A 24,749-nucleotide genomic window follows, 5' to 3' on the forward strand; every position below is an offset into this window, starting at 1 on the left:
AGCTACTTACGGGGGAAATAAAGGAGAAGGAAGTACAGTCCAGGAATACAGCAGAGTTTGTTGGAGACTGTACAGCAGAGAGGAGAGGGAGGGTGGAGCGCAGAGAGAGAGAGAGAGAGAAGGAGGCGGTTTCATTGGGAGAGTTTTACAGAGACAGACCAAAGAGAGAACAAGCTAGACACTGGTAAAGACAGAGCGAGCAGATTAGAAAGGAAAGCTAGAGTTAGTTTGAGGTCAAGCAGAGCAATTCAGTCAGAGGCTGAGAGAAGCCATCAGCCTGGAGAGGAGTTTGAGCCAGAGCAGCTGAGCTGAACCAGCCACCCAGAGCTCAGAAAGAACTAGAAAGGCTGAAGACATTCTAGGCCTCGATTAGACTGGACCCAGGCTAGAAGCTTCCAGGACTAGGCCTAGGTTAGCAGAGACAGGCAGCAAGCCTCGGAGACAATCACAAGAGGAGAATAAAAGTTTATTTACAGGGAAGGGCAGGGTAGGTAGGCAAGGAGGGCGGGGTGATGTAAATGGTTTACATTGCTGCTTTAATCTTGGGCTGAGAAGGTAAGGACTGAAGACAAGGGCTGGAGGCAACCCAGCTATAACAGGCTAGGCTGGTTATAAAGACAAGGCCTGAAAGACAGCACTCCTAGGTTCTAGGCATAAAATCATGGGCTCAGGGTCAGGGCTGGAAGAGGTCTAGGTTTGCAATGCTTCAAAGGACCAGTTTCCACCTAAAGCTATGTGACCAGACTCTTGATGGCACATAGGAGATACTCAAAGCTATAGCAACATATAAATAAAACTGAGCTTAATCAAAAACTTTGAAGAACCTGATTATGAGAATGAACTAAATTGTAGGTGTCTCATACTCCCTCCACAATCTGACAGATGATCTATGTGTAATGAAAACCCTGGCAAATCAAAGAAGGTGAAAAACTGATTTTAGTAAGGAGAATCAGCAGGAACTCAGGATTGCCTTGATTAGTATCTGGAGGTCATCAAGAGTCAAGGAAAGAGCGTTCCATTTACAGCCTCTACAACCCTAGTCAGAGCAGCCCCCAACCCTGGGCTCCCTGTCTTCCCTTCTGCCTCCATCTGAGATCTACCATGAAGGAGGACCCTTCAGGCTGGTTGCCCAAGAGCAACCTCACACTAACAAGCCCAGTTTCTTTACAGCCTGATTCCAAGCTTGTAAGAGGAAAAACAAGGACTCAGCCCAGATCCCATGGACTGGCAGGTACCATGTGTAGCCCAGTGGTGACTAGCAGACCTAGAAAAGAGGAGAGCAAAACTTACAAACAGCGATGGAGATGCTTGTGTCCATAGTAGAGGTCTGAGAGGGTTTGGGCAGTGAAATAAAGGTATCAAAGTACTGTAAGTCACTACAGAGGTAGGAGGACCAAGAGGCAAAAAAAAAAAAAGGGGGGGGGTGACTCTGAGTTCTAAACTTTCTCTGAGTTTTGCATATGCAGAGGTAGCAGCGACCTTTGGACATGGAGGCATTTTCCTCTACACACATCCTAGTCTGCTAGAGAATATGTTTGAGAACTTCAGTGGTATACAGGTCGTGTGAGCATCCCCAAACAGAAAATCTGAATATGAAAAGCTTTGCCACACACACACACACACACACACACACACACACACACACACACACACACACATCAACATGATACTCAAACTTTCTAATTTTGAAGCATTTATTTGTACTTTCAGATTAGATTAGATTAGATTTCAGAACTGGTAAAGCCTATGAAATTATTTCAATATCCAGGAAATTACAAGGTCTGACACCCGAGGTACCCTGATCCAAAGCCTTCTGGGCAAGAGCTGTTTAATCTGTATATTAATGTACCCTTTACTATTCCAAATTTTTTATGAAAACTGTGTAACTTATTTTCAAGACTTGCTTATAGTTTAAAAATTTAAAAACTCTTTAATTACATTTTACTGCTATAATACTTTATGTTTCTCTTGTTCTACTTAGAATGTTTATTGTAACTTGAGATTTCTGAAAATACTTTCAGGCATCATACAGGTGATTCAGTGTGATCCACAAATATTTCAAATCTGTTCTTTAAAATCAACTTAGGATAATCCAACCCACTAAACAATTAAGCCTTCTTCTAAAAGCCAAGAAAACCAGAAGGGGCCAGAGAGTCACTACAAGGCTGTACCATCCTAGGTTGGATTTCTAGCAATTCCACAACTTCATGACTGTCAGCAAATTCTTAATCCACTCCCCAACATGAGATACAGACCACCTAATATCCACCTAGAGCTGCTGAGCATAACAGTAGCCAAGACAATAACATCATACACCTAACAGACGAGTGCACTTAGGCAAGGCCGGGAGCTGCCATTTCGACAGCTATGTCGGGGATACAGACCTGAGGCAGGCGGTGGGAACCAGAGCTGTGAGGCCAGCACCCCCTGAAGCCCCTGGCGGAGCTTCGTCCCAGGTGAGGAGCATCCATCACACTTGAGACCGTGCAAGGAAAGAGAAGCGAGGCAGAAGAGGCAACAGAGCAAGGAGTGCCTTTCCTGTCTGACCCACTTGCTCTGAAAACCACCTGACCTCTTGGTTTTCTCAAAATGCAGCAAATTACTATAGTCATTTTACTTAAAATGTGACTGTTCAAACATATTTATCAGTTAAGGATCAGGCTTTAAGGGACAAAAAACAGGTTCAAATGTGGGCTCAGCCACTTTCTACTTTTTAGTGCAGCCTGACTGTGCACTTTGTTTTCAGCGTGAGATGCGGGTATTAGCTCACCATCCTGGTTACTCAAGGACTGTCTTTGGTTCTTGTTTGACAGGTGAGGACGCTGGCAGTGGGGCTGAAGAGATCACATGAAAAGCCCCACAATCTGGGGATGCAGAGCCCCACACCCCTGATGACAAACTGCCTATAAACTATTTCAAAGAAACTTCATAAAAGAAGCGGAGCTAGGTCTGGCACGAGAGCATTTCCCATTTGGGTTCTGAAATCCTTATTCCCAATCTTGTCTTGGGTGGTGCTGAGAAGTGGTGCTGAGGAGGAGAAGCGGTGCTGCTGAGGAGAAGCGGTGCTGAGGAGGAGAAGCAGTGCTGCTGAGGAGAAGCAGTGCTGAGGAGGAGAAGCGGTGCTGCTGAGGAGAAGCGGTGCTGCTGAGGAGAAGCAGTGCTGAGGAGGAGAAGCGGTGCTGCTGAGGAGAAGCGGTGTTGCTGAGGAAAAGCGGTGCGAGAAGCAGTGCTGAGGAGGAGAAGCGGTGCTGCTGAGGAGAAGCGGTGCTGAGGAGGAGAAGCAGTGCTGAGGAGGAGAAGCAGTGCGAGAAGCAGTGCTGAGGAGGAAAAGCAGTGCGAGAAGCAGTGCTGAGGAGGAGAAGTGGTGCTGTGGAGGAGAAGCGGTGCTGAGGAGGAGAAGCGGTGCTGCTGAGGAGAAGCGGTGTTGCTGAGGAAAAGCGGTGCGAGAAGCAGTGCTGAGGAGGAGAAGCAGTGCTGAGGAGAAGCAGTGCTGAGGAGAAGCCTCTGAAGACTAGGGCAGCTCAGGGAAAACCTGAGCACTGGGTGGAGGCAGAAATCTAGCCCATGCACCCCGACGCTAACCTACCCCTATGTAAAGGGCCTGGCAGTGTCTACTCTCCAGCCCGCCACACCCACTCCACACGGCACCCGACTCCCTCCCACGTGCTGGGAATACGAGCACCCTGAAAGAGATGAGTGGGATCAGGTTCCGCACCCTCATTTTTCAGTCTGCGTGCGACCTGGAGGCCCAAGGACAGGTCTCTGCACCTCTGAAACTCCAGACACTTCTGGCGAGAATTTCATGATGGGGTGGGCTAGACCTTCTGAGGTCAGCAAGCTATACTCCAGCCCTGCTCCAGACTCATCTCCAACACTTGGCCTTCCCTTGCTCAATCAAAAGCTCGCTCCTGGCAAATCCGTCCGCCCCCCTCGTACTGAGAACGCTTTCTCAGACAGCAGGCAGCCTGACCTCCTTAATCGCATCCTTCCCACTCTCTGGAGCCCATGTCAGGGCTTTCTCTATGCTGGGCACCCACATACTTCAGAATGCCTCCTTCCCCCAGATCTATTCTCAAACTACCAACAGACACCCTTGGAAGCTCTTCCCCGGCCCTGGCTCGGCTACACAGTGCAGACTCGGGAATCCTGTCATCACTGTTTCCCCTCTCACCTGAAAAAATAAGTTTCCTGCACTGTGAAATCCTTTTAAAAGTAATGTCTAATTGTAAATCTAAAGCATGGAAGAGCCAGCACCAGAGGCACAGACACTCGTGACATGGGGGCATCTGGAGAGTACTCTATATGTGTCTACAGTTTAATACTCCATGGACGACTGCTGGAAAACCTTCATCTGCTCCACAGATATTGGCTGTGAGGATGCTCAAGCACTTGGAATAAAACACCACAGTACTGCTATCCAATATGAGCACCGCCTCCCGGACTCACAGCTAGATTACCCATAAACCTGATCAATGCAAATGCTACCTAAAAGGTTGTTACATGGTACCGTTTGGGTCATAAGACAAACAAACAAACAAACAAAAAACCAGAACATAGGACAGAAACTTCCAGAAAGGACACAGATATTGTCCTTTCTGCACAGGGCACGATCATCACAAGTGATCTCTATTTCAAACCAAGAAAAATATAATATAGACCTGTCCTAGTTTGCTTTCTGTTGCTGTGACCAAACTGAGCAAAATCAAAACAAAACAGAAAAAAACAACAACAACAAAAAAAAAAACCAACTCAGAATGAAAGGATTTATTTGGCTCACAGGTTACAAGCCATCATTGGAGGAAGCCAAGGAAGGCTACAAGCAGAAGCTTGACTAAAAAAGCACCCAGGAACCTGCATGCTCAGCAACCTTTCTCATCCCAGGCCCGCATGGCTAGGGATGGTACAGAGCATAGTGAGACAGCCCTCATGCAGCAATTAGCAAATGAGAAAATGACTCAGGGGCATGCCACCAGCCAGCCTGACAGAGGCAGTTCCTCAGCTGGAAGTCCTTCCTCCTAGGTATAGTCTAGGTTTGGATCGAGCTGACCAAAAACAAAATAAATTAGTAGCACAAGGCTCCTCATTCCAAATGCTAACATGATTACTTTGAAAAAGCTATCAAGAAAACCTTCATCAACAAAAAGTTTTATAGTCTCTGTGTACCCAGTCTAAAGAGACTACAAAGTATAAAGATCAGTCCTAGGACAAACTCGACGACCTCCTGTCTCTAGGAGAATCAATGAAATACTTGAGTAAACTGAAATTCCATGTGAGGCTCAGGTCAACCCAAACCATTCCATCATACTCAGTAGCCAAAATAAGACATTCAACAAGCTAGAACCTGGATTATAGTCCTGATCCTCCATAACTGACTTGGTGGAGAGGCACTAGATGCTTACGTTATATGGCACCATCTTTTTTCAGCATTAATGTGAAATTAAAAATCCCAAGAAAGCCAGGCTAACATTAATGTGTTCTTTCATGTTCTCAGAGTTCTTTAGGATCTTCGAGGGCCTTTGGATGGACAGTCATGTTGTAGACCTTAGTGCACTGAAATGTATGAAATCTAACGATGGGTTCAATGTGCACAGACAAATGCCTGAGAAGGTTACGGCCGACTCTACAGCTGTCTCTTTAAAGAGATCCTTACTCCCACGAGGACAGGAAGCACCAAGCAGATGCTCAGCCCTCAGGCCCTGCACGCCCTTCTGGGTCCCTCCTTCCAGTGGTGGTCTGGCTTTTCCTCCTGACGTACCATGAAACACTTGGCATGGAAACTTAAAGGAAATCTACACTTATGACCTATTCCTGCACACTCCCAGTCCCTCAAGGGTTGACTTTTACCCTTGCTCCCAACAGGAAGCTTACTCTTGCAGGACTCCAATGCCACCTGCCATTTCCCACGTCTCATGTCACAGACAGCCACTGGCATGCTTAATCAGACTCTTAGGCAACTCTGACATAAGCATAGGATCTCTTATGACTCTTCTTTTATCACTGATAGTAAGTCTTGACATTTTCTCAAGGACAGTGTTTGTATTCTAGCAACACAAAACAGAGCATCCGGCATGCAACACTCTCAGTCCAAGCCAGACACCGCCATCTGGCTGTGTCCCCATGAACAAGCTCATCTATCACTGGGCAGTATACATACGAATTTTGTACCTAGGTAGATATTTTCACATACATTGAAGGAATCAGGCATGTGACCATGTGTTCCTGAATACATACACAGCTGGGTTGTTTGTTAGTTTTGTTCTTGTTTAGGGGGGTTGGTGCAGTACACAAGACTGTGCAAGGTAAATAAGTACTCTATCACTAAACCAGTCTTTTCAAACTCCCTAAGCAGGGTAGCCTGGAACTTAGTATCCATCTGCCTCAGTCTTTGTCCTATAGACATACACAACAATGCTCAACTTCATTCGTTTTAGCATCTACTTTAAATGTCTGTAGACACAAAAACCTCCAATCACATTATGGTCAGAAGACACAAATGCTGCATTTTAATGAACTAAAAGCTGATCTCATGTCTTGGACTATCATTCTGCCTATTTGTAAAGTTCCCTCAGACCTCCCAGAACTGAGCTCTTACACATTCCTATGAGAGCCACACAGAACAGAGAGCAGATGCTGCTGAGTGATTCTTTTCACCAGGAAAGCCCTGTCTTCTTGATTGTGCCTTTAATCTAGCCTTTAATCTACCAGAGTCTCCCTCCTGATTGTGTATGTATGCCTCTACTTGCCATTTACACCCTAGTCAATCAATTAAGCTGCCTGAAGCAAGTTTGCCTGAAACCCTGTGTTGTCCTCTGGTGGCACACCCACCTTGTCCACACCCAGCCAGACTCCCTTTCTAACCTCATCTCACATTTCTTTGTGTCATGTTCTCGGGGTAACCATCTCCTACCCTAGGATATGTTCTGCACACCTCCACTCTACAGGGCATCCAAACTAGCTTCCCAGAGATTCGCACAGTATTCCCCGTGGAGCCCTCAGCATGCTCTCAGTCTCCCACACTCTATCTTATGGCTACTTCTCGAGTTTTCCTTTCCTATAACAGGACTCTCATATTTATTTTACCCAAGTCACACACATCAGGCACTCAGCAACAGTGCTCTGAATTAATGTGTAACAAGTACGTAAGAGTCCCAAAGCCACGGGTATAACCACAGTTGGAAAATCTGAGGGAGGTACAGAGCACCCATTTTACAATGGAAAAACAATTTTCTGTCTTGCAAAGAAAAGAAAATACACACACCACCCTGATAATGTTTTTGGCCCAGGAACACTCCGTTTAAAGCAATATCCTAATGTTAGTGTGCAAAAGAAAGCAAGACATATGGAGTGAGTTCCTAGCAAGTCCATATGGAACTTATAAGACGCAGCAGCAAAGAAAGGGCTGGAAAATCACGGCCTCCAAAACACTCCAAGACCCAGCTGGAGATCTCTGCTTCAATAGCGTGGCACTTCCTCTTTTCTTTGCTGATGTTCCTACACTCAACATATTTCCTAGTCCTGGGGAAGGAAAACAAGCAACGAGAGGATAAAGCACCCCCTTCGACCGATCACTGCCGCACCTCCTGCCCACTCTGTCATGGGCAATGCATGCATGGCTCTCTTTTGCACACTTCCTTCAGGCTGGGCACTATGGTAATGTTTTCCTTCTTCAACAAGCCTTTTAGTCCCTCCTGGCCTCGCTCTCCTCTTTACTTCTTATTCTGAAATGTCTATCAATGGAACTCCATCCCTCACTACTTTCCAGTACAATAGAGGTGTGTAGCTAATATGGACACACATATCTGTACATAGTTCTCACAAACACCCTTGTCAGCAGATACATTCTTCCTTAAAGCAGGCCCCATATATGACATGCAGCCCAGTTAACTGCTCAGAAAAAAGAAAGAAAGAGAGAGAAAGAAAGGAAGGAAGGAAGGGAGGAAGGAAGGAAGGAAGGAAGCTTTGAAATACACAAGGAAAGTCACAGGAAGCCAGGAAGTGAGGAAGTGCAAACAAAGGCGAGCTGCCACCTCAGCCACATCATCCTACACTTCAGCCTCAAGCCTTGCTTACAGAGCCAGCCTGCCTCCGCTCTCCACCTCTCCTGGATAAGTATGATGATCAAACCCTCACCAAAGAAGCCTCTCTTTACAGCATATGGAGACTGTCACAGAAAACGACAACTGGACACAAGGAAGGGACCAACAGATGGTGGAAAGCCCAGCCACAAGAGATACACCTACATCACAGGTCCTAGATGTATGGTCAGATTAACATTGGAAGGGGGATATGGGAGGAGCTGAGGGGAGGGGAGCTGGGAGAGATAGAGTTGAGGAAGTGATATGATTGTTTCAATTAAACACACACACACACACACACACACACACACACAAAGAAATCTCAGCATTTCTCATCTATGTAGGTTGTGTCCAGCCACAGAAAAACCACAAACTTGGCTTGGCTCTAAAACACTGCAGCTCTGAGAACTGAGTGCACGGCTGCCCTCTTCTGCCTAAACACAAGGACTGGCTCACCAGGGCTATTCAGAAATCTCTACGAATCTATCAACTCGGGAAGTCATCACCACTTTCCTGTAGAAACACCATGTGGTCATTTCTCTGGAAGTAGGGCTTAGAGTCCCCCTTACCCAAGAGCAAGCCCAGCTCTCATGGATGAACTACACTGGAGTCCCCTAACTAAGACTGAATCTAAAATAGTTGAGCTACTATCACATTCAGAAGATGGTAGTCTACTGATGTATTTCTCTAAATGTGAACAACAGCCATTCCCTGGTGACTTGGTGCATGCTGAGGCTCAATGGCAGTGTGACACGACCATAAATGAAGGCGTAAGTTCACCACCAGATGCTACCAAAACAGTAAGACTCACTGTCCCAAACAAACTGTCTTTACCCTATCAGTAAAACTGACAGATCAGGTATGAGGTTTAACTTGTCAGAATAAATGTAAATTTATGTGCACCAAAACTGCTCCAATAAGCAGCCAGTACAAGCAAGAGCTGTGCTCACAGCTGGCTTCAAGGCAATGTCTGTCTGCTGTCTCTCCCTTTGCCCCACGGCCCACAGGTGTGCCAGATGCATGGATTATCAGCAGTCATTCCCTGTGGATGGAGTGGGTCAGCATAATCGTGCCTAAGTATCACTGTGCTCAATGGTCCAGCAGAGAGAAACAGGTACACCTAAGAAAACAAGCTACCCGCACAGAGGCTGAGGGAAGAGTCGAAGGCTTTAGCCCGACACAGTTGGTACCTCCTTCCCAACCAGGCCTGCCAGCTTCACTGCTTCGTCCCAGAACCTGCTACAGGGTTGGCATAGATTACAATCTTTACATTTTTTTTTAGCACACAAATGACCATGTATCTTTATGGTTCTCATATCCCCTGCATTACAGGCAGCGAAAGGAAGCTAGCAAGGCCATGTATACCTGATGGAAGAAGTAGGGCCCTCGAGGACTTCTCGAAAGACTGTATTTTTAAAAGTCACATTTTGCCTGGGTTACAGAGTACTGAACAACACAACAGCCACCTAAAAGAAGACTTTAAACCAAAAATTCTTCCCCCAGTGCCCAAATTTGGCAGTGCAGGTAACAAGCTGAAATTCTTAGGACAAGAAGAGGGGCAGAATTATGAACTCTTAACTAGGAGAGGTCCAAAAAGCTTGATAAGAACTCTGCCCCACTCAAAAGTGCTTTTTTGTTAAACTGTTAATATCTTGTTAAGGGTAAAAGTTTGCTTTGTTCAATCCTGGACACCTGTTTTTGCTTTTCTTAACAGGGAGAAACTTAGTCCTGAGGAATGGAGGAGCTGAGCAAAGAGCACTGGGCACAAGCCACCCTCTCATACCCACACTGCCCTGAGGGACCCCAACCAGTCGGCCGCACAGCATCACCATGATTTACCATGCTTCAGCGGGGCCCCAAGCCATAACCATGCTTCCTAGAAACCACTCAGGTCATGAACCAGAATAAGCCCCTCTTCCTTCTAAGTTGATTCCCCCCAGGTATTTTGTCACCACAGAAGGGTGACCAGCAGGTCCCTGGCTCCTTTTTTATTCCCCTGAGCTAAAAAGCTCTCGCTTGACCAAGGGGATAAGGCATGCAACTAACACATAAAGTTGAGGAAATCCAAGGACAAGAATGAAAATGGTCAATTAATTACTAAATTACACTTTCCACAACCGAATCTGCACTGTGTGTTCATTTGCATTTGGATGCAACGTTTCCTCAGTGTAGCAATGGGGAGACCAGGTAAGAATCGGATTCACAGAACTCCGTCAGAAGACAACTGAATGTCAGCTTCCCAGGAATAAACTCACAACAATAACGAGACAGAAATACAGACTAATAACAAAGCTGTGTACAAGTTAATAAGCCACATTCACAACCACTATTAAAGAAGAAAGGACAATGATACCTTCTCATGATTTTCAATTAAGATTTCTACGACGATATTCTGAAACTTCAAATCCATGATGGCGGCAACAGTTTCTTCTTGTGGTCTCATCAGAGTTGGTCCAAACACCACCCCTAAGTTCGCCACCGTCATTAGATTCTGCTTCGAGTGACTCGACACACTAATATTGATTTAGAAGGAAAAAAAAAATCTTAGTTGGGCAACAATAATAATACAGCACTCAATATTCTGTATTTCCTTAACATACGAAAAGGCAGAAGAAACAACTGTCTTCAGCGTCTGGCTGTGACCCCTGAACCAAACAGCAGCCAGCACATACATGCTAGTCTGTCTCCTGCCCTCCCCATCTCACCCTTCCTCCCTTCTCCTCCAGTCCTCAGTCCCAGGCTCCTTCAGTGCTGGTATTTTGATTCACTTTGTGCCTGAGCATTAGGTCAGCTGACCTCAGACTGAAGTCCCTAAGACAATGAGCTCTCACTTAAGCTCTCTCTCAGATGTGTGTCACAGGAATGGAAGGCTAACACAGCTGGGGACCTTGCCAGAGTAAAGGACAATTCTGTCAAGTTGTTCCCACTGAGGAGAGACCTCATGCTAGCTAGCTCATTTTCAAGCAGCCTTTCATTCAACAGCCCCTGTCATCATTTCTTACAGGTATGTGCTCAATATTAAATAGACAAGTGGATTTGTGTAGATATAAAGAATTGTGCAGCTGTCTTGGGCCAATGATTGGAAATAAAAATGGAATCTCGTAAATTAATCAGTCCGTTTCACAAGCATAAGTCATACTGCTTGTCATTTCAATAAGTGTGTCTTCTTCCACAAATCACATGTCTATCATGCACATAGAAAAAGGGAGTGGAGGACACCCCATCTTTTCTCAGATTGCCATCCCCTTGCTACCACAGACGGCTAGACTCCATGAAGCCTTCTAACAATTAGATCTGCTCCTTCATACACCCTCACTCCCTCCTTCCAGTCTTGTAGCTCGGGGAGCACAGCAGACAGGTGCTCCCATCAGCCCTTCACTTAACCCCGGACTTCCTGCTACAAGAGAGGACCCATCTAAGGGCTCACAGTCCAACACATGCTCCCTGTCATCTTAACACACCTCGCTCATCTCCTACCTAGCTGAGACCCTTTTAATGTCTGCTGTGATCTGCCTCTTCTCTCTCTAAGCTTCACAGAGTAGAGCTACCATGCACCTTGTTCAACTACGTGTCCACTGGCACTTTCAAATGGCGCTTTTTTTTTTAATTTAGAGAAAACATAGGTTCCAAACACTGTTCTTAATTCAAATGTACAGGTATAGTGATTTGGGAGTTGTTTTTTACAGACAGGACTGTAATGCATGGATGAATCCACTATGAAATTAAACAAACCTAAAGGACACATCCAGTCTCAGCATTAGATGTGTTTGGTACCAAGCCCAATCAGCCAACACTCACAATCCTATTCCTACAATCTGTGTAGGGCAATACGCAGTCAGTGCCCTCTCCGTCACCGAGCTGCTGGCAGAGGTGGTAAGCTACTTACACAGCATCAACAAGCATTCTATTTCACCACCCTTGTCTAAAACACAGAGCGGGCCAAATGCCCAGCCTGGTCCTCAGGTCAGGCCCCCGGGGCTGGGGTGCACAGCTCAGCGCTAGAAACAACAGCAGCACCTACAGCACTGAGGGAGAACTGATGGGGAAGGAACACTCACTTGGTTAGATGCTTCACCAAGATATCCAACATCTCCTTATTCTTCTCTGGCAGTTTGTGTACCAAGAAGTGGATGGCGTTAACACGGGATTCCGGGCTGCCGCTTTCTTTTATAAGGAAAAGGAAAAGTGATCAATAGTACTCAGAATGAAACATATTGCCCTTAACTACGATTGATAACAGTTTGTTTAGGAGCTGGGAAAAAAAAAAAAAAGAGTGAATTTAATCACTGTGGGCAGCTTTTGGAGAAAATTAAAGTCTCTTTGTCACCACGGTTAAGGTTAGACTGTCCCTTCACCTTTCAGGTGGCTCCCACACAGCTTCACGGGTGCATGAGCCGAGCCTTTCCCGGGCTAGTGTTTAACAGCACAGACAGCTCTAACAGCCAGCCCCCTGAAAAGCATCCTTTCTAGTCAGCTTGAAGCTCACATGACACTCGTCAGTCTTTGGCAATCCACCAGGAAACACAAGTCCAATATCAATCCTTTCAGCTACAGGCTCAAGTGAATCTCCCCCAAAATGTATGCTCAAGTTACATTACTTAGGCACCCCAGAAAGGAGCAATTCTAAACTGAACTCATGCCTTATTTTGATGGTGTATGGTAATGCACATGACAGAAGAAAAAGTGTGCATTTAGGATACCTAACCAAGAGAAAGCACACAAGCCACATAGGGCCCTATGAGGAAGTGCTAGGGTGAGGCGGGGCGTAAAGGGAAGGAGGGGCAGAGACGGGGGTGCCTACAGTGGATGGTGCTGGGAGGGTCCAGAGACACAGGGTAAGAAGGGCTAGCACTGCTACTCTGACTTCTGAGGGTGCTGACACAAGTGAGCTGTCCTCAGATGATTATTATATGGACCTACAACGAGAATGTCAGCCAGGGAGAACACATGGCTTCTCACCGGTTAGCAGTGTATGACGAAGGACCAGAATGTATACCTAGGAACTCGCTAGCCCTGCAGGACACAGAGGCCTCAAATATCAAACATCAAAATAGCGGAGGCAAAAGAGCTGTTGACTACAGAGACTTTATGTAAAAATCTACAGATGTCAATTAAGAGGACTGCATAATGTTGAAGAAGTTATTAGCAAAGAGGGCTTAATCTCAGAGCATAATGCTCTGATTTTTAAATAACAAAATAAAAGCAGAAACTCTGAAGAAGTAGTTATAGGGCTCCAACAAAATGAAGACTATCAAAGACAGCAATCTTATCATCAAATATTTAGAACTCTGAAGGCTTTGTGATGGAAGAATGCTAGCTTCAGAGCCTACCCTGCCACTAATAAGCAGCTTCCTACAGTAAAATTTGAGTTTGTTATTTTAGGATTCGGCACTTAGAAATATAAGCTAAATAGATAAGTTTCCTGCCCTCTAGTGATGGTACTCTTCATGTCTAACCATGAACAACATTTTAAAGCTATCTGAGAAAAAGAGTAGAGATTTCCCCTTCATGTCTCTAGCTCTTCTTCCCAGGGACCTACTACATAGAGATCATTAAATCAGTATCTCTCTCAGAGTTGTGTGTGTGTCTGTATCTGTCTCTCTGTCTCGCTCTGCCTTCATTCGTGTGTGTGTGTGTGTGTCTGTCTGTCTGTCTGTCTCCTGAACATGCCTGTCTTTTTCTGTGTCTGATTTTTTAGCTTTTCAACTTATACTGTTTTGACATCACACCCTTCCATTTAGAGACACCTCCATAATGTAACATAGTCCTTCTACCTCCAAAAGTTTGCTAAATTACATTATTTCCATCACTAACACGATATGCATCTTGCAGGATTTTCATTGATATCAGCTGACGAAGATGAAAACATATCATTTTTATCTAGGGTACTTAATTAGCCATACACTAAATTCCTGTTATGTGCCAGAGACTTTATTAAAGAGTTTGCTGTGATAGAAAAATAAATCAATTGGGAAACAACGCATCAGCATCCCCACACCTCTGTGCCTACTTACTTACAATATCCTAACAACAAAGGCTTGAGCATAAACAAGCTTACTAGAGCTTAACAGAAAACACAGGCAGACAATGTTATATTATTTTAATATGCAAATGACACGTGTCAATACTATTGTAAGGAAGTTTCAGGCAGATCCTATGGGAGACACTAGCCTCAGTCACCATGCAAAATGTACTACTGTTCTCCTGTGGTCCTCACCTACTGGAAACAGGAGACATTGCATGTTCAACCCCTGTAATAACCACATATCTGCATCCTTCTTCATGTGTATGTCCCAACCAGAAGGGAATGGAAGGCTCTGGTTATGCAAATGCCACGCCCTGACTCCCAAGTTAGCTGTCTCTCATCAGAAATGACGTGGTTAATCGGTGTGCTGCAAAGCAGCCCGACTACAGAAAGCACACACACAACACAGAAATACAAGTACTCTCGTCTGAGCGACTGGCGGGAGATGTTTCTAAGTACCCAAGGCCAGGTACTGAGGATTAGGTTGTCTGTCTCATGCTAAGTCCAAAGTGAGTCCAACCCAGCAGGATGGGTCTGTGCTCACCACTGACATGTGGAGACTGTAGGCTACCGAGAATGGACTACATCGTAATCTCACGAGAATGGACTGCATCGTAATCTCACGAGAATGGACTACATCATAATCTCATGAGAATGGACTACACCGTAATCTCAAAGGCAGTAGGCTTCACAGAGGAAGGCCTTCACGTGGTTGTTACCAGCTTTGCACAGGTTCACACAATCCTTTCAATTCTCAAGCAAACAAATTCAAGATATTTGTGGATTGCTGGCTTCTGCCCCCAAAAGTATGGTATAGTTTCTCGCGGATAGGTGCTTTTAGTTCATTTAGTAAACCAAATAAATGTGGTTAACAAAGGCTTTCAATTCTGAAATTGAAAAATGCCTCTCACGTGTTCCCATACTCACAGCTCAGTTTTTCTTTTACAGTAAGAAAAAAATAATACACTTTGTAGTGAAAATATAAAACCAAATTCTTATCTTCTTTATATTAGAAACTCACATACTTGACAGAAAATGATAAAAAATAAAGCAATGAAAGGAAATGACAGGGGCCAGGAGCCCTCAGTGAAGGAGAGAAGATGCACTCTCACAGGATCACAGAAGAGAAGGAAACAACACACAGTGGAGAAGAATCAAACACCAGGGGCAGCGACAAAGGCTGCCTGCTGGGGTCATTTTAGCCATCAACTGAGCTCACAGACAAGGAACAAAGCAAGGGAAGCTGGGTTGTTTCCAGTGGAGAAAGACAGTTTAACCACAATCCCAATTTACCAACACTCAAAAGGAGGCTCATTCTGAATGAGACCCATCTGAATTCTGTAACTGCATTCAATACTTACAAGTGCATATGCAATATCAGAGGAACTACTCCCACGCTCTTTCCCAAGAGACACCGAACACAGAGGAAGGTACTCATAAGAAAGGAAAATGAGACATCAAATTGCCATGAACACACTGGACTCCTAAGTAAACAAACTCATTAAGCACGTGTAGTTTCCTTCATTAAACCAGATTAGTGTGGGCCCTTCTAACTACAAGTGTACTTAGGTACAAGTCCATGCCAGCAACTATGGGAACTACAGTATTCCTTTACAGTAGAATTGTAATTCAAATCAGTATGCAAACTATTACAGCAAGACCACAAAAATCAGGAGAAAAACACGGGTGACAGAGCCCTACTGCATCAATTCGATTCTTAGCAACACAACTGAATAGACCAGCAAAGCCCACATTTCGGGCTTCATTGCCTCCTGATGTGTAGGAACTTCCTCATCTGGATACAGACATTGACATCAGGATTCTGAACACTCCACTGTTAGTCACACATGGTAATAATTCTCATGACACTAACTTGTGGTGATTTAAAACCTCATTCCATAATCACTCTTTCTCCAGAATGCAAAGAATTCTAGATGCGAGTTGGCACAGCCTGGCTTTTTCCAGGCTCTAAGACAAACAACCTGAAACTGTCCTCCAACTAAATTTAATTTCTATCTTTTGTTTGCCAAAAATGCCACAGGGAAGAAATCAAAACAACTAAGCATTTGCTTGTGTTCTTGCCAAAAAAAAAAAAAAAAAAAAAAAAAAAAAACCCAAACCTTCCCACCTCCTTGCTCATACAAGTTCTCTTTTTCAGAATAATTCTGAACACAACTGTACTCTGGCCTTTCTTTGTGCGTGTAACATAATGTGACCAAGACACTGATCCTTTCTGACACAGAGTAGGACTCTCAAACAGTCTGGAGCTGGGACCTCACAAGAAGGCAGCAGTGCTACAGGACCCATCGGGATTGCTATAAGCTTTTCAACAGTTTAAACTGTAAAACAGATCCAGGGAGTGCAGTGCAGGCGGGGTACAATCTCAGCTACTGTCAGTGCATAACCTATCGAAAATGTCCACGGCACGTGGAGGTACAATTTCACTCACTGTTGGGGCACCTATGAAAACCAATATTGCAAAATCTAGCCAGTGGAGCTGAGTTCTAATTTTACACAAGGGTCTGTGTAATCTGTAGTTACTTAATATGTCTCAGCCTCAATTTTCCTACCTCTTAATTACCTAGCATGAGTATCCTTCATAAGAATGATTAAGCAGCATGCACTAAGGACAAAAACCAGAGCTCCGTGAAAGAGAACACACCGAGTCTGTCTGCACGCAGCCAACTCTCCCTGCAGGTGCACAGTGCTGGAGCAAACACTCCAGTGGGAATGAGTCAGAAAACACCGAACCTCGACTTAAAGTCCACCAGCTACTGGCCTTTTCATTCCAACCTGGATCCTATATAACTCATTATCAAGTAGTCTGGGCTTCTGGCATTATTTCCTAATCCTGTCTGTAATGTCCATATAAATGTCTGTCCAGACTACAACATCTCCAGACCCAGCATCTCTCCGACCTCCTACAAGCTGAGCACTGGCCTGTTCTGCAGCAGGGAGCTCAGGCCAATACTATGCATCTGTAGTGTGTAAGAAGAGTGTGATGTGGACAGAACCAGTTCCCAGAGTCAAGCATCTGCTGTGGCCTGACATATCTAGCATCTACTGGGGGCAATGAAGCAATCGGTTGGCACTGATGTCCATGGCAGATCTGTTACCAAATCTTTTTGTTCACTTTCAGAAGAAGGAAGTGAATTCTAAAATGATCTCTCCCCTTTAACACAGATGGCAAAAGCATTAACTTAAATTTTCATGTGGAAATATTTAATGTGTGCACACCGTCAACCACAAACCTGAGTCTTTGTACACCCACAGAATACTTACTGGCTGGAACAATGAAGTCTCTGTGTAACTCGTAGGTCATGAGAGGCTCTGGAAGACTCCTGGAAAAAAAGAAACACAGCCCATTTACCAAACACAGCCAGACATCATCTCTAAGTTTATTCACAGTGTATCGAACCCCCTGTGCACTTCTGAGCTAACATGCCAGCTCTCCCTGCCAGACACTTTCACATACCAAAAGATAAGTGACCACAATGACTACTTTACTAACTGCTATTTCCCCTAGACTAGTCCCCTAGTTAACTCTTAACCAACCACAAATTCTTACCAGGTCTAAGCATACCAGGTTTCATATCTAATCTTGCAAAGTACCTTATACCTTATGGTATAAGCAATACAGGATAGTTTTGAAAGGCATCTTTAAAATATTGATATCAAAAGAATACACAGAAAATATTAAAGAAACAACAAAGCCTCTCTTGATATTTCTATTAAAACAACTTTTTTTAATTTTTATACCTAAATACATACAGACGAGTGGTTCCCAAGCCCCTTGGGGCTGGATATCAGATAGTTACATTATGATTCATAACCACAGCAAGATTATAGTTATAATGTAGCAATGAAATATGTTTATGGCTGAGGGTCAGCATAACATGAGGAACTGTATTAAAGAAGGTTGAGAACCACTGATAAAGAGGAAACATTAATAAAAAAGAAGATGGCTTTGTAGTCTGTGGCTATGAAACAGTAAGATAGAATCAGAATGACAGCAATGCAATAACACACACAGTACTTAGTTTTCTGCAAACTGCATTATGCAAACAGTAGCATGATGCTGAGCTTTAATCAATCCTGCCAATATAATATGTTAATATATCTTTGCCGGGCCAGGGCTGTTAACTGCATAACCCCCAGAGAACAAGTGTCAATCTGAGAACCGCTCGGGCGGGGACTGTGAGCATTTGAAAGGCTATAAACCTGAGACTCAGAATTCATCTTGAAACGTTTAAAACACAGTCAAATATACACACATGCATACACCCACATCCACACACTCTCTCTTTCTCCTCTCTCTCTCTCTCTCTCTCTCTCTCTCTCTCTCTCTCTCTCTCTCTCACACACACACACACACACACACACACACACACACACACGCCATGGATAAGGAAGGCTGTCCGCACTGCTAAAAGGGCTGCCTCACTGGGAACAAACCAAGTGCTTACTCATAGATCAAGCAACAGAGCTTGAAATACATGAGCAGAATCTGACAAGATTGCATGGAGCAGGCAAACCCACAACTGCAGCCTCAAATTTGAATCTTTCTGTCTTCATCACTGACAGAACAAGTAGAAAAGAAACTGGGTAGGAAACAATGTTTGAGCAAAACTTCCCACTTCTTTCACCCAAGTGCATATCCTTTACTTAAGTGACCATCTGCCCAAACACAGAATACTTAACAGACACTGCATACAGAAAATTGGGTAAGAGAAACCATATTCTGGGCTACGAAACACATCTCTGTCAACTTAAAAAAGTTCAAGTCAAAGGCAGTACATTCTTTGATTTCAATAAAAGTAGAGAAGCAGAAGAGATGTTTCAGTGGGTAAAATGTCTGGGACAAGAACAGCTATATCAAAAGCTGACTGTGGTACTACATATGTATCTACTTTGTGGAGGCCGGGGCATGAGGATCCTTCTTCCAAGTGCTGACCAAATGATCAATAAGCTCCAGGTTCAATGGATTCTATCTCAAAACATACTGCAGTGACACCCAAAGTCAAGCTCTGGTCAGCATGCATGCGTGCATGCACACGCGCAGGGAGGCTTACACTGGAACATGTGAAAAGGGACTTAGTTCTATGATGTACGAAGAACTTTAAAAAGGGCAATCTTCTTTCTTAAACAAGGAAAGACATGGGCAGACACTTGAAAGAACAACAAGGTGGCAGCACTCATTTACCAGAGTGACTAACGTAAGGATGGTGACCTCACTCAGAGGTCGCAGAGAGAGCAGGACTTGTGGGTACTGTCGGTGGGGAGCTTGAGAAACTGGGTCACATTTGGAAAAGACGATCCGTTTCCAAACAGTTAGGCATATACCTCCCACATGGCCCAGGTGTTTGCCCAAGGATTCATCCAAAAGAAATGAAAATCTTTGTCTCAAAGATTTATACCAAGGCATTGAGCAGTTTTATGTACAGCAGCCAAGAGGTACAGACCACCCAAATACACAGCAATAGATCAATGGATCTCAACAATTACTCTAAGTCAGAATAAGTTTCTGAAGTACCCAGTGAACGATTCCACTTCTAAAGCTGGAAAGCACATAAAGGTTCCCTATGGACGTGCCGTGATGAAGGAAGGAACACCAAAAGAAGCACAAGGAAACTTAGAGAAGCATTGATTATGGTGATGGTTTCGTAGGAGTATAAAGACACCAAGCCTATGAAAATGTATACTACCAATGGTGCAGCTCACTCCAAATCAACTATATTCACAAAAGCTGTAAAAGGTATACACTACCTCAATGCTTGTATTAATAAAAGGATAAAATATGCATGTGAGATTCATGAAGAAAATCTATTTTAAAAAAGCTATTATAAAAAAAAAAACTGTTTGCAGACATGTTGCCTGCACACAGCCTGGGTGCCAGTGTACACAGGGACACAAGTGTCCCTTTCCAACAGCCACAAGCCACAACACAGTGAACCAGCTGCCTCAGCCCCTCTCCTCCCCCTCCTTTCCCTTATTCCTAACTAAAAACAAACGTGCCAGTGACATCACAGCCAATAGGTCAGTTTTCAGGAGGGAGGGGAGACAGGGGGGTTTCTAAGCACAGAGCAGGGAGCAGAAATAGCAAAGAAAGGGAAAAAGTATCCATTTTCACAGAAGAAAAGTCTGGGTGCTAGGTTGAAAAGGGAAAAACCGGACACAGAGCAACACCAAAGAGGGTATTTCTTCACCAAAAAAACTGCACGTGTGTCTCAGTACCATCTACTTGTATCACTGCCACACGTCTAGCTGACAATACAGCCGAAAAACCAAATACCATTAATGTTAGGGAAGCAGTAATTAGAAACAATTACAAATTCTCCATGCAAACTTTATTACACGGAGTCACTGCATCTCCCAGCCTCCCACCCGGCCACCCATCAGATCTGTTGGAGGATGTAAATCGGAATATTTACCCAAGCTGGTGTTTCCTTCCCTATAAACCCATTCCAACTTCCACACTTAAAAGAAATTACTCCAGGTTAAAAAAATCACTTCAGTAGAAACCTCACAAACTGCTCAGTTTTGCCTGACAATGGGAAACTGTGGCAATGAACACATCACTGTGCCCAGATGTAAATCACACAGAGGGTGGGAACCAGGCCTCTCACAGCCCAGGTCAGCAGGAAAGCAATGGAAGGGCCAAGGGGAGGGGCACTGCACCGCTTACTGGTCCTGATTTGTTCTGTGACACAGCCAGGCTGCTTCGCTGCTTCTGCTTCTACTTCTGCCAGGTGCCTCACCTGCGTCTCTCCTCCACCTCTAGCTTTGCTCGAATCTAATAGAGGCTGGCAAGTGCAGGGCGAATCACAGGCAAAAGGTTGAGAGGAGAGAAATGGGCGGTTCATAGCTACGTCCTGGTTTTGTGAGTGACAGAGCTGGGACACTGACCCTGGCTATCCGCTGGCTTTGGACCTCGCATCCTTACCTCATCACATACATAGCAATCCCTCTCAGGCCAGAAAAGGCTACTGGCTTTGGCCATAATTCCATAGGAAACACGGGGGCAGGGGGAAAAAACCTTAAATCTTCTCCCACTTAAAACATCAATCAGAAAAGAATACCACCTAAATCCTAACTGATGCGCCTACAGTTGCTAAGCACAGTCCAGGAGGAAAGGCTGCCACCTGTCTCTGCCAGGGCACAGCACTTCCTTCTGCCATGTTAGGAAAATCACTCAACACAGGCAGAATGCCGGATTTCTGACCAAGTTATACAATAACGGTGTCACATAATGTTTTTCTGTATGCAGTGGCTGGTTTAAAGTGAAGTTCAATGGGAAAAAGCAGTGTACCGAGAGAAGGGATAATGCAACCCAGGCCAGCCCTAGTAAGGAACCAGCTCCAGAGGCTCTCGAGGTTCAAACACAAAGCGTGCATGTGAATACGAAGTCCCGGTTTTACCAAGTTAACTCCCCAACAAGGGAAAAGAAAAGAACCCCGAGAGGAGAGAAGCAGGAAGCACAGTTACCATCAAGAGGTCAATGTTTAATCAATAACTGTCATTTGGACAGTTTCTTTATCTGCACTAGGTCTAACGGATCAATCTACTGTTTGATGGATCCAAGGCCAGCTTGCCAGAGAGGAGCATACCAACCATTCTATCCTTGCCCCATCCACTCTTTCCTCTGCCCACCTAACAGAGGCACTCTCAACTGCAGCGCGACTGAAGAATATGATATACAGCATTAAATAATTCTTTACAGAAAGAAGGAGGGATTAACAGCTCCCTCCCAAGCCCTACCTACAGATGTCAATAAGACTCCCTCCAGTACCTGTGACAATTTAAAAAAAAAAAGTATGCAGGGTTTGCACAGTCGGCTTAGAAGTCAAGATTACTAAGTGCTCTTCCAGAAGACTCAGGATCAGTCCCTGGAACCCACATGACAGATAAGAATCCTTTGGAACTCCGGTTCCAAAGGGAGCTTGATGCCTTCCCCTGGCCTCCACAGACAGTGCACATACATGAGGTAAAACATCCATACACACAAAATTAAGATAAATAAATGAGAGAAAGTATGCAGATGTCATCAGTTATCCTGTAGATGGCCAATCACCTCTAGTTGAAAACGCTGCTAGCATTCTTCAGTGACAGAAAGGGACACCACAGTGAACAGCACTCACAAGACACATCTCTCTCCAGGGAACTTACATCCAAAGCCACAGAGCTCGGTCATTCCAATGCTCATCCAAACCACAGTCAGTATCATCCAAACCACGGCCAGTATCATGGCCAGCTAGATAGCACGGATGTATGTGTAGCTTTGTTTCTGATGCTGAAACAACTAAAAGTAACAATCATATACACAATAGTTTAAGAATGAGAAATATATTTAAATGAAATGCTCAAAAGCTGGTAAGGAATACCTGAACTCAATGTCAAATTTTAGTAAGACTCACAATACAAGCAGCAGTAATGACAAGCTGACAGGAGACAACAGGAAGAAAGTGGCACCACTGTGATGGGCTACTTAAAGAAGCTGATTAAATGTGACCTGATCCGACCCTAACTAAGGCTACAGGTGTAACCATGTTTCAGGAAATTCAAAGGTTAGAGAACCATGCTTTATAACACCATGAAGGTATAAAAGACCACAGACAATGTACAGCTCTCTATTTAAAAAACAGTCATCAACAAGCGCCATTGGCAGGGGGCAGGGAGGATTGTACGCCTTAAATCAGACTCAAAGGCCAGCAACCATATGAATTATCAACCTCATCTAAACCCTGTCAGCACAAGCTGAGGATCACTGGATGGTACCAATGCTGATGGCCAGAATAATTATATTCTGGTTACCCTTTTTGCAAGTCTTTCTGTTTTATATAGATTATTCATATAAGTGTGTATTAGCACTGTAATATATCTGCAAAAAAAAAATCTTTTTAGTATCAGAAATAAAGGGACAGGGCAAAGGCTGAAACGAAGGTGAGATGTGTGCCGGAGCAGCACAGCGAGCCACGAGGAGCCGCCATGTTCCCCTCTCGGGGGTCTCACGGTGTGACATGCTTCATCATTGTAAAAACTATACAGTAAAACATAGGTTCTCATGGACTCATGGAAGCCAGTGTAATTACATGGGGAAATCACCCTACAATTGTTTGTGCACCCTACCTTTGCCCTGCACTGGCCAAGCACGCCACCTGTCACCCTTTCTGCCATGGAAACATCAAACCTCAAAGAGCCACGGCAGAGAAGTACAGCTGTAATTGCTGCTCCCAGTTGCTGCTCTTCAGTAAACTGTAGCTTTCATCAGAAAGCTCCTTTACCCAAGAAACGAAACAACAACGCTTTCTCATCCCAGCCCTATGTTCTTTTCTGTAATAACATCTGAAAAGGTCTTAAAAACCTAAACAAGCAAATTTTTCAAGTACTTTTATGTCTTATATTTTTCTGTTCAAAATAGTGAAATTAAAACAGTCTTCCCTTTAGTTTAAAACATAAATAAAAGATTCAATGTATTTTATAACCAGCCTTCCTTACTCTCTTGCTACATAATGTATAATGGAAATGTTCTGCATCTACTTCAAGATCCAAGGGTCCTCTGCTGCAGTTTACCCAACAGTGGTGTTTGTGGTGGTCTAAGTAGCAGCCCCGTAGGCTCATACATTTGAGTGTTTGGGCCCCAGTTAACAGAGCTGGTTGGGAAGGATTAACAGGTGCAGACTAATTAGAGAAGGTGGATCACTGAGGGTGATTCACTGGGGTTGGACTCTGAGGATTCAAAATGCCATGTCTCTCCTCTGTCTGTCTGTCTGTCTGTCTGTCTGTCTGTCTGTCTGTCTCTCTCTCTCTCTCTCTCTCTCTCATGTGTGTGTCTGTCTCTGTCTGTGTGTGTGTGTGTGTGTGTGTGTGTGTGTGTGTGTGTGTGTGTGTGTGTGTCTACAACTTATGAATCAGGTGTGAGCTCTCAGCTACTGTTGCAGTGCCATGCCTGCCTGCCTACCACCATGCTTCTTGCCATAATGATCATGGACTAACTCTGTGATTCTGTAAGCAAGCCCTCAATTAAATGCCTTCCTTTGTTAAGTTGCCTTGGCCATGGTGTCTCTTCAGCAACAGAACGGTGACTAAGACACTGCTGGTCTCCTTTCCTGGAACATTACTTGGAACATACCTTGGAGACATCTCATGTTAGTAAGTATCAATATGACTACTGCCACTTCTGTGGGGTGGGCGCCTGGTGTCTCACCTCAGATACTGTTTCAAGGCACTTGTCACTGTCTTCACTTCCCAATCTGCAGAATTCTCCAGGTCCAGCTCATTGCACATTTTTACATCTGGTGGACAGCAAGGAAAAAAAAAAGTTAAAAACCTAACCATCTAGAGATCCAACTAGCTCACAAAACTTCCAATTTTAAGTGGCCAAACAACAGTTTCTCAAGAAAAGTATTGTATGCAATCTTTTAATGAAGCATGAACTATACTCTATTTGTAGATAACCCTAGGACTTCAGAAAATCTGCAGGAAAGGCAAAAGGATCTAAGATGTAGACTATGGCGTTTCAACAGGGTAGCTCATGGGAAAGGAGGCTGTCACTCACTCAGCAGCAACAGCTCAGAGCATGCGGGGCTTGTCTACATCATTACTACACTGTGTCCTGAGCATTCCGTGAGGGCTTGTCTACATCATTACTA

General features: G+C 44.4%; 1 protein-coding gene across 6 annotated transcripts in view; it reads right to left on the bottom strand.

Annotated features, from left to right (window-relative positions):
* Window positions 1-24,749, bottom strand: part of Arhgap10 (Rho GTPase activating protein 10) — a 258,556-nt gene that overhangs the window by 78,939 nt on the left and 154,868 nt on the right. For 2 of the 6 annotated variants that reach the window (XM_031340368.1, XM_031340367.1), the window contains 4 exons: window positions 24,305-24,392; window positions 17,383-17,441; window positions 12,134-12,239; window positions 10,429-10,588 (listed from right to left, as the gene is read on the bottom strand). In XM_031340368.1, coding sequence (XP_031196228.1) covers window positions 10,429-10,588; window positions 12,134-12,239; window positions 17,383-17,441; window positions 24,305-24,392 — 413 coding nt within the window. Of the gene's footprint in view, window positions 1-10,428; window positions 10,589-12,133; window positions 12,240-17,382; window positions 17,442-24,304; window positions 24,393-24,749 lie in introns of those variants that run through there. The other 4 variants (XR_004110059.1, XR_004110057.1, XM_031340370.1 and 1 more) reach the window with 3 other exon arrangements.

This window comes from Mastomys coucha, unplaced genomic scaffold, assembly GCF_008632895.1.
Source record: "Mastomys coucha isolate ucsf_1 unplaced genomic scaffold, UCSF_Mcou_1 pScaffold22, whole genome shotgun sequence".
NCBI classification, from domain to species: Eukaryota; Metazoa; Chordata; class Mammalia; order Rodentia; family Muridae; genus Mastomys; species Mastomys coucha.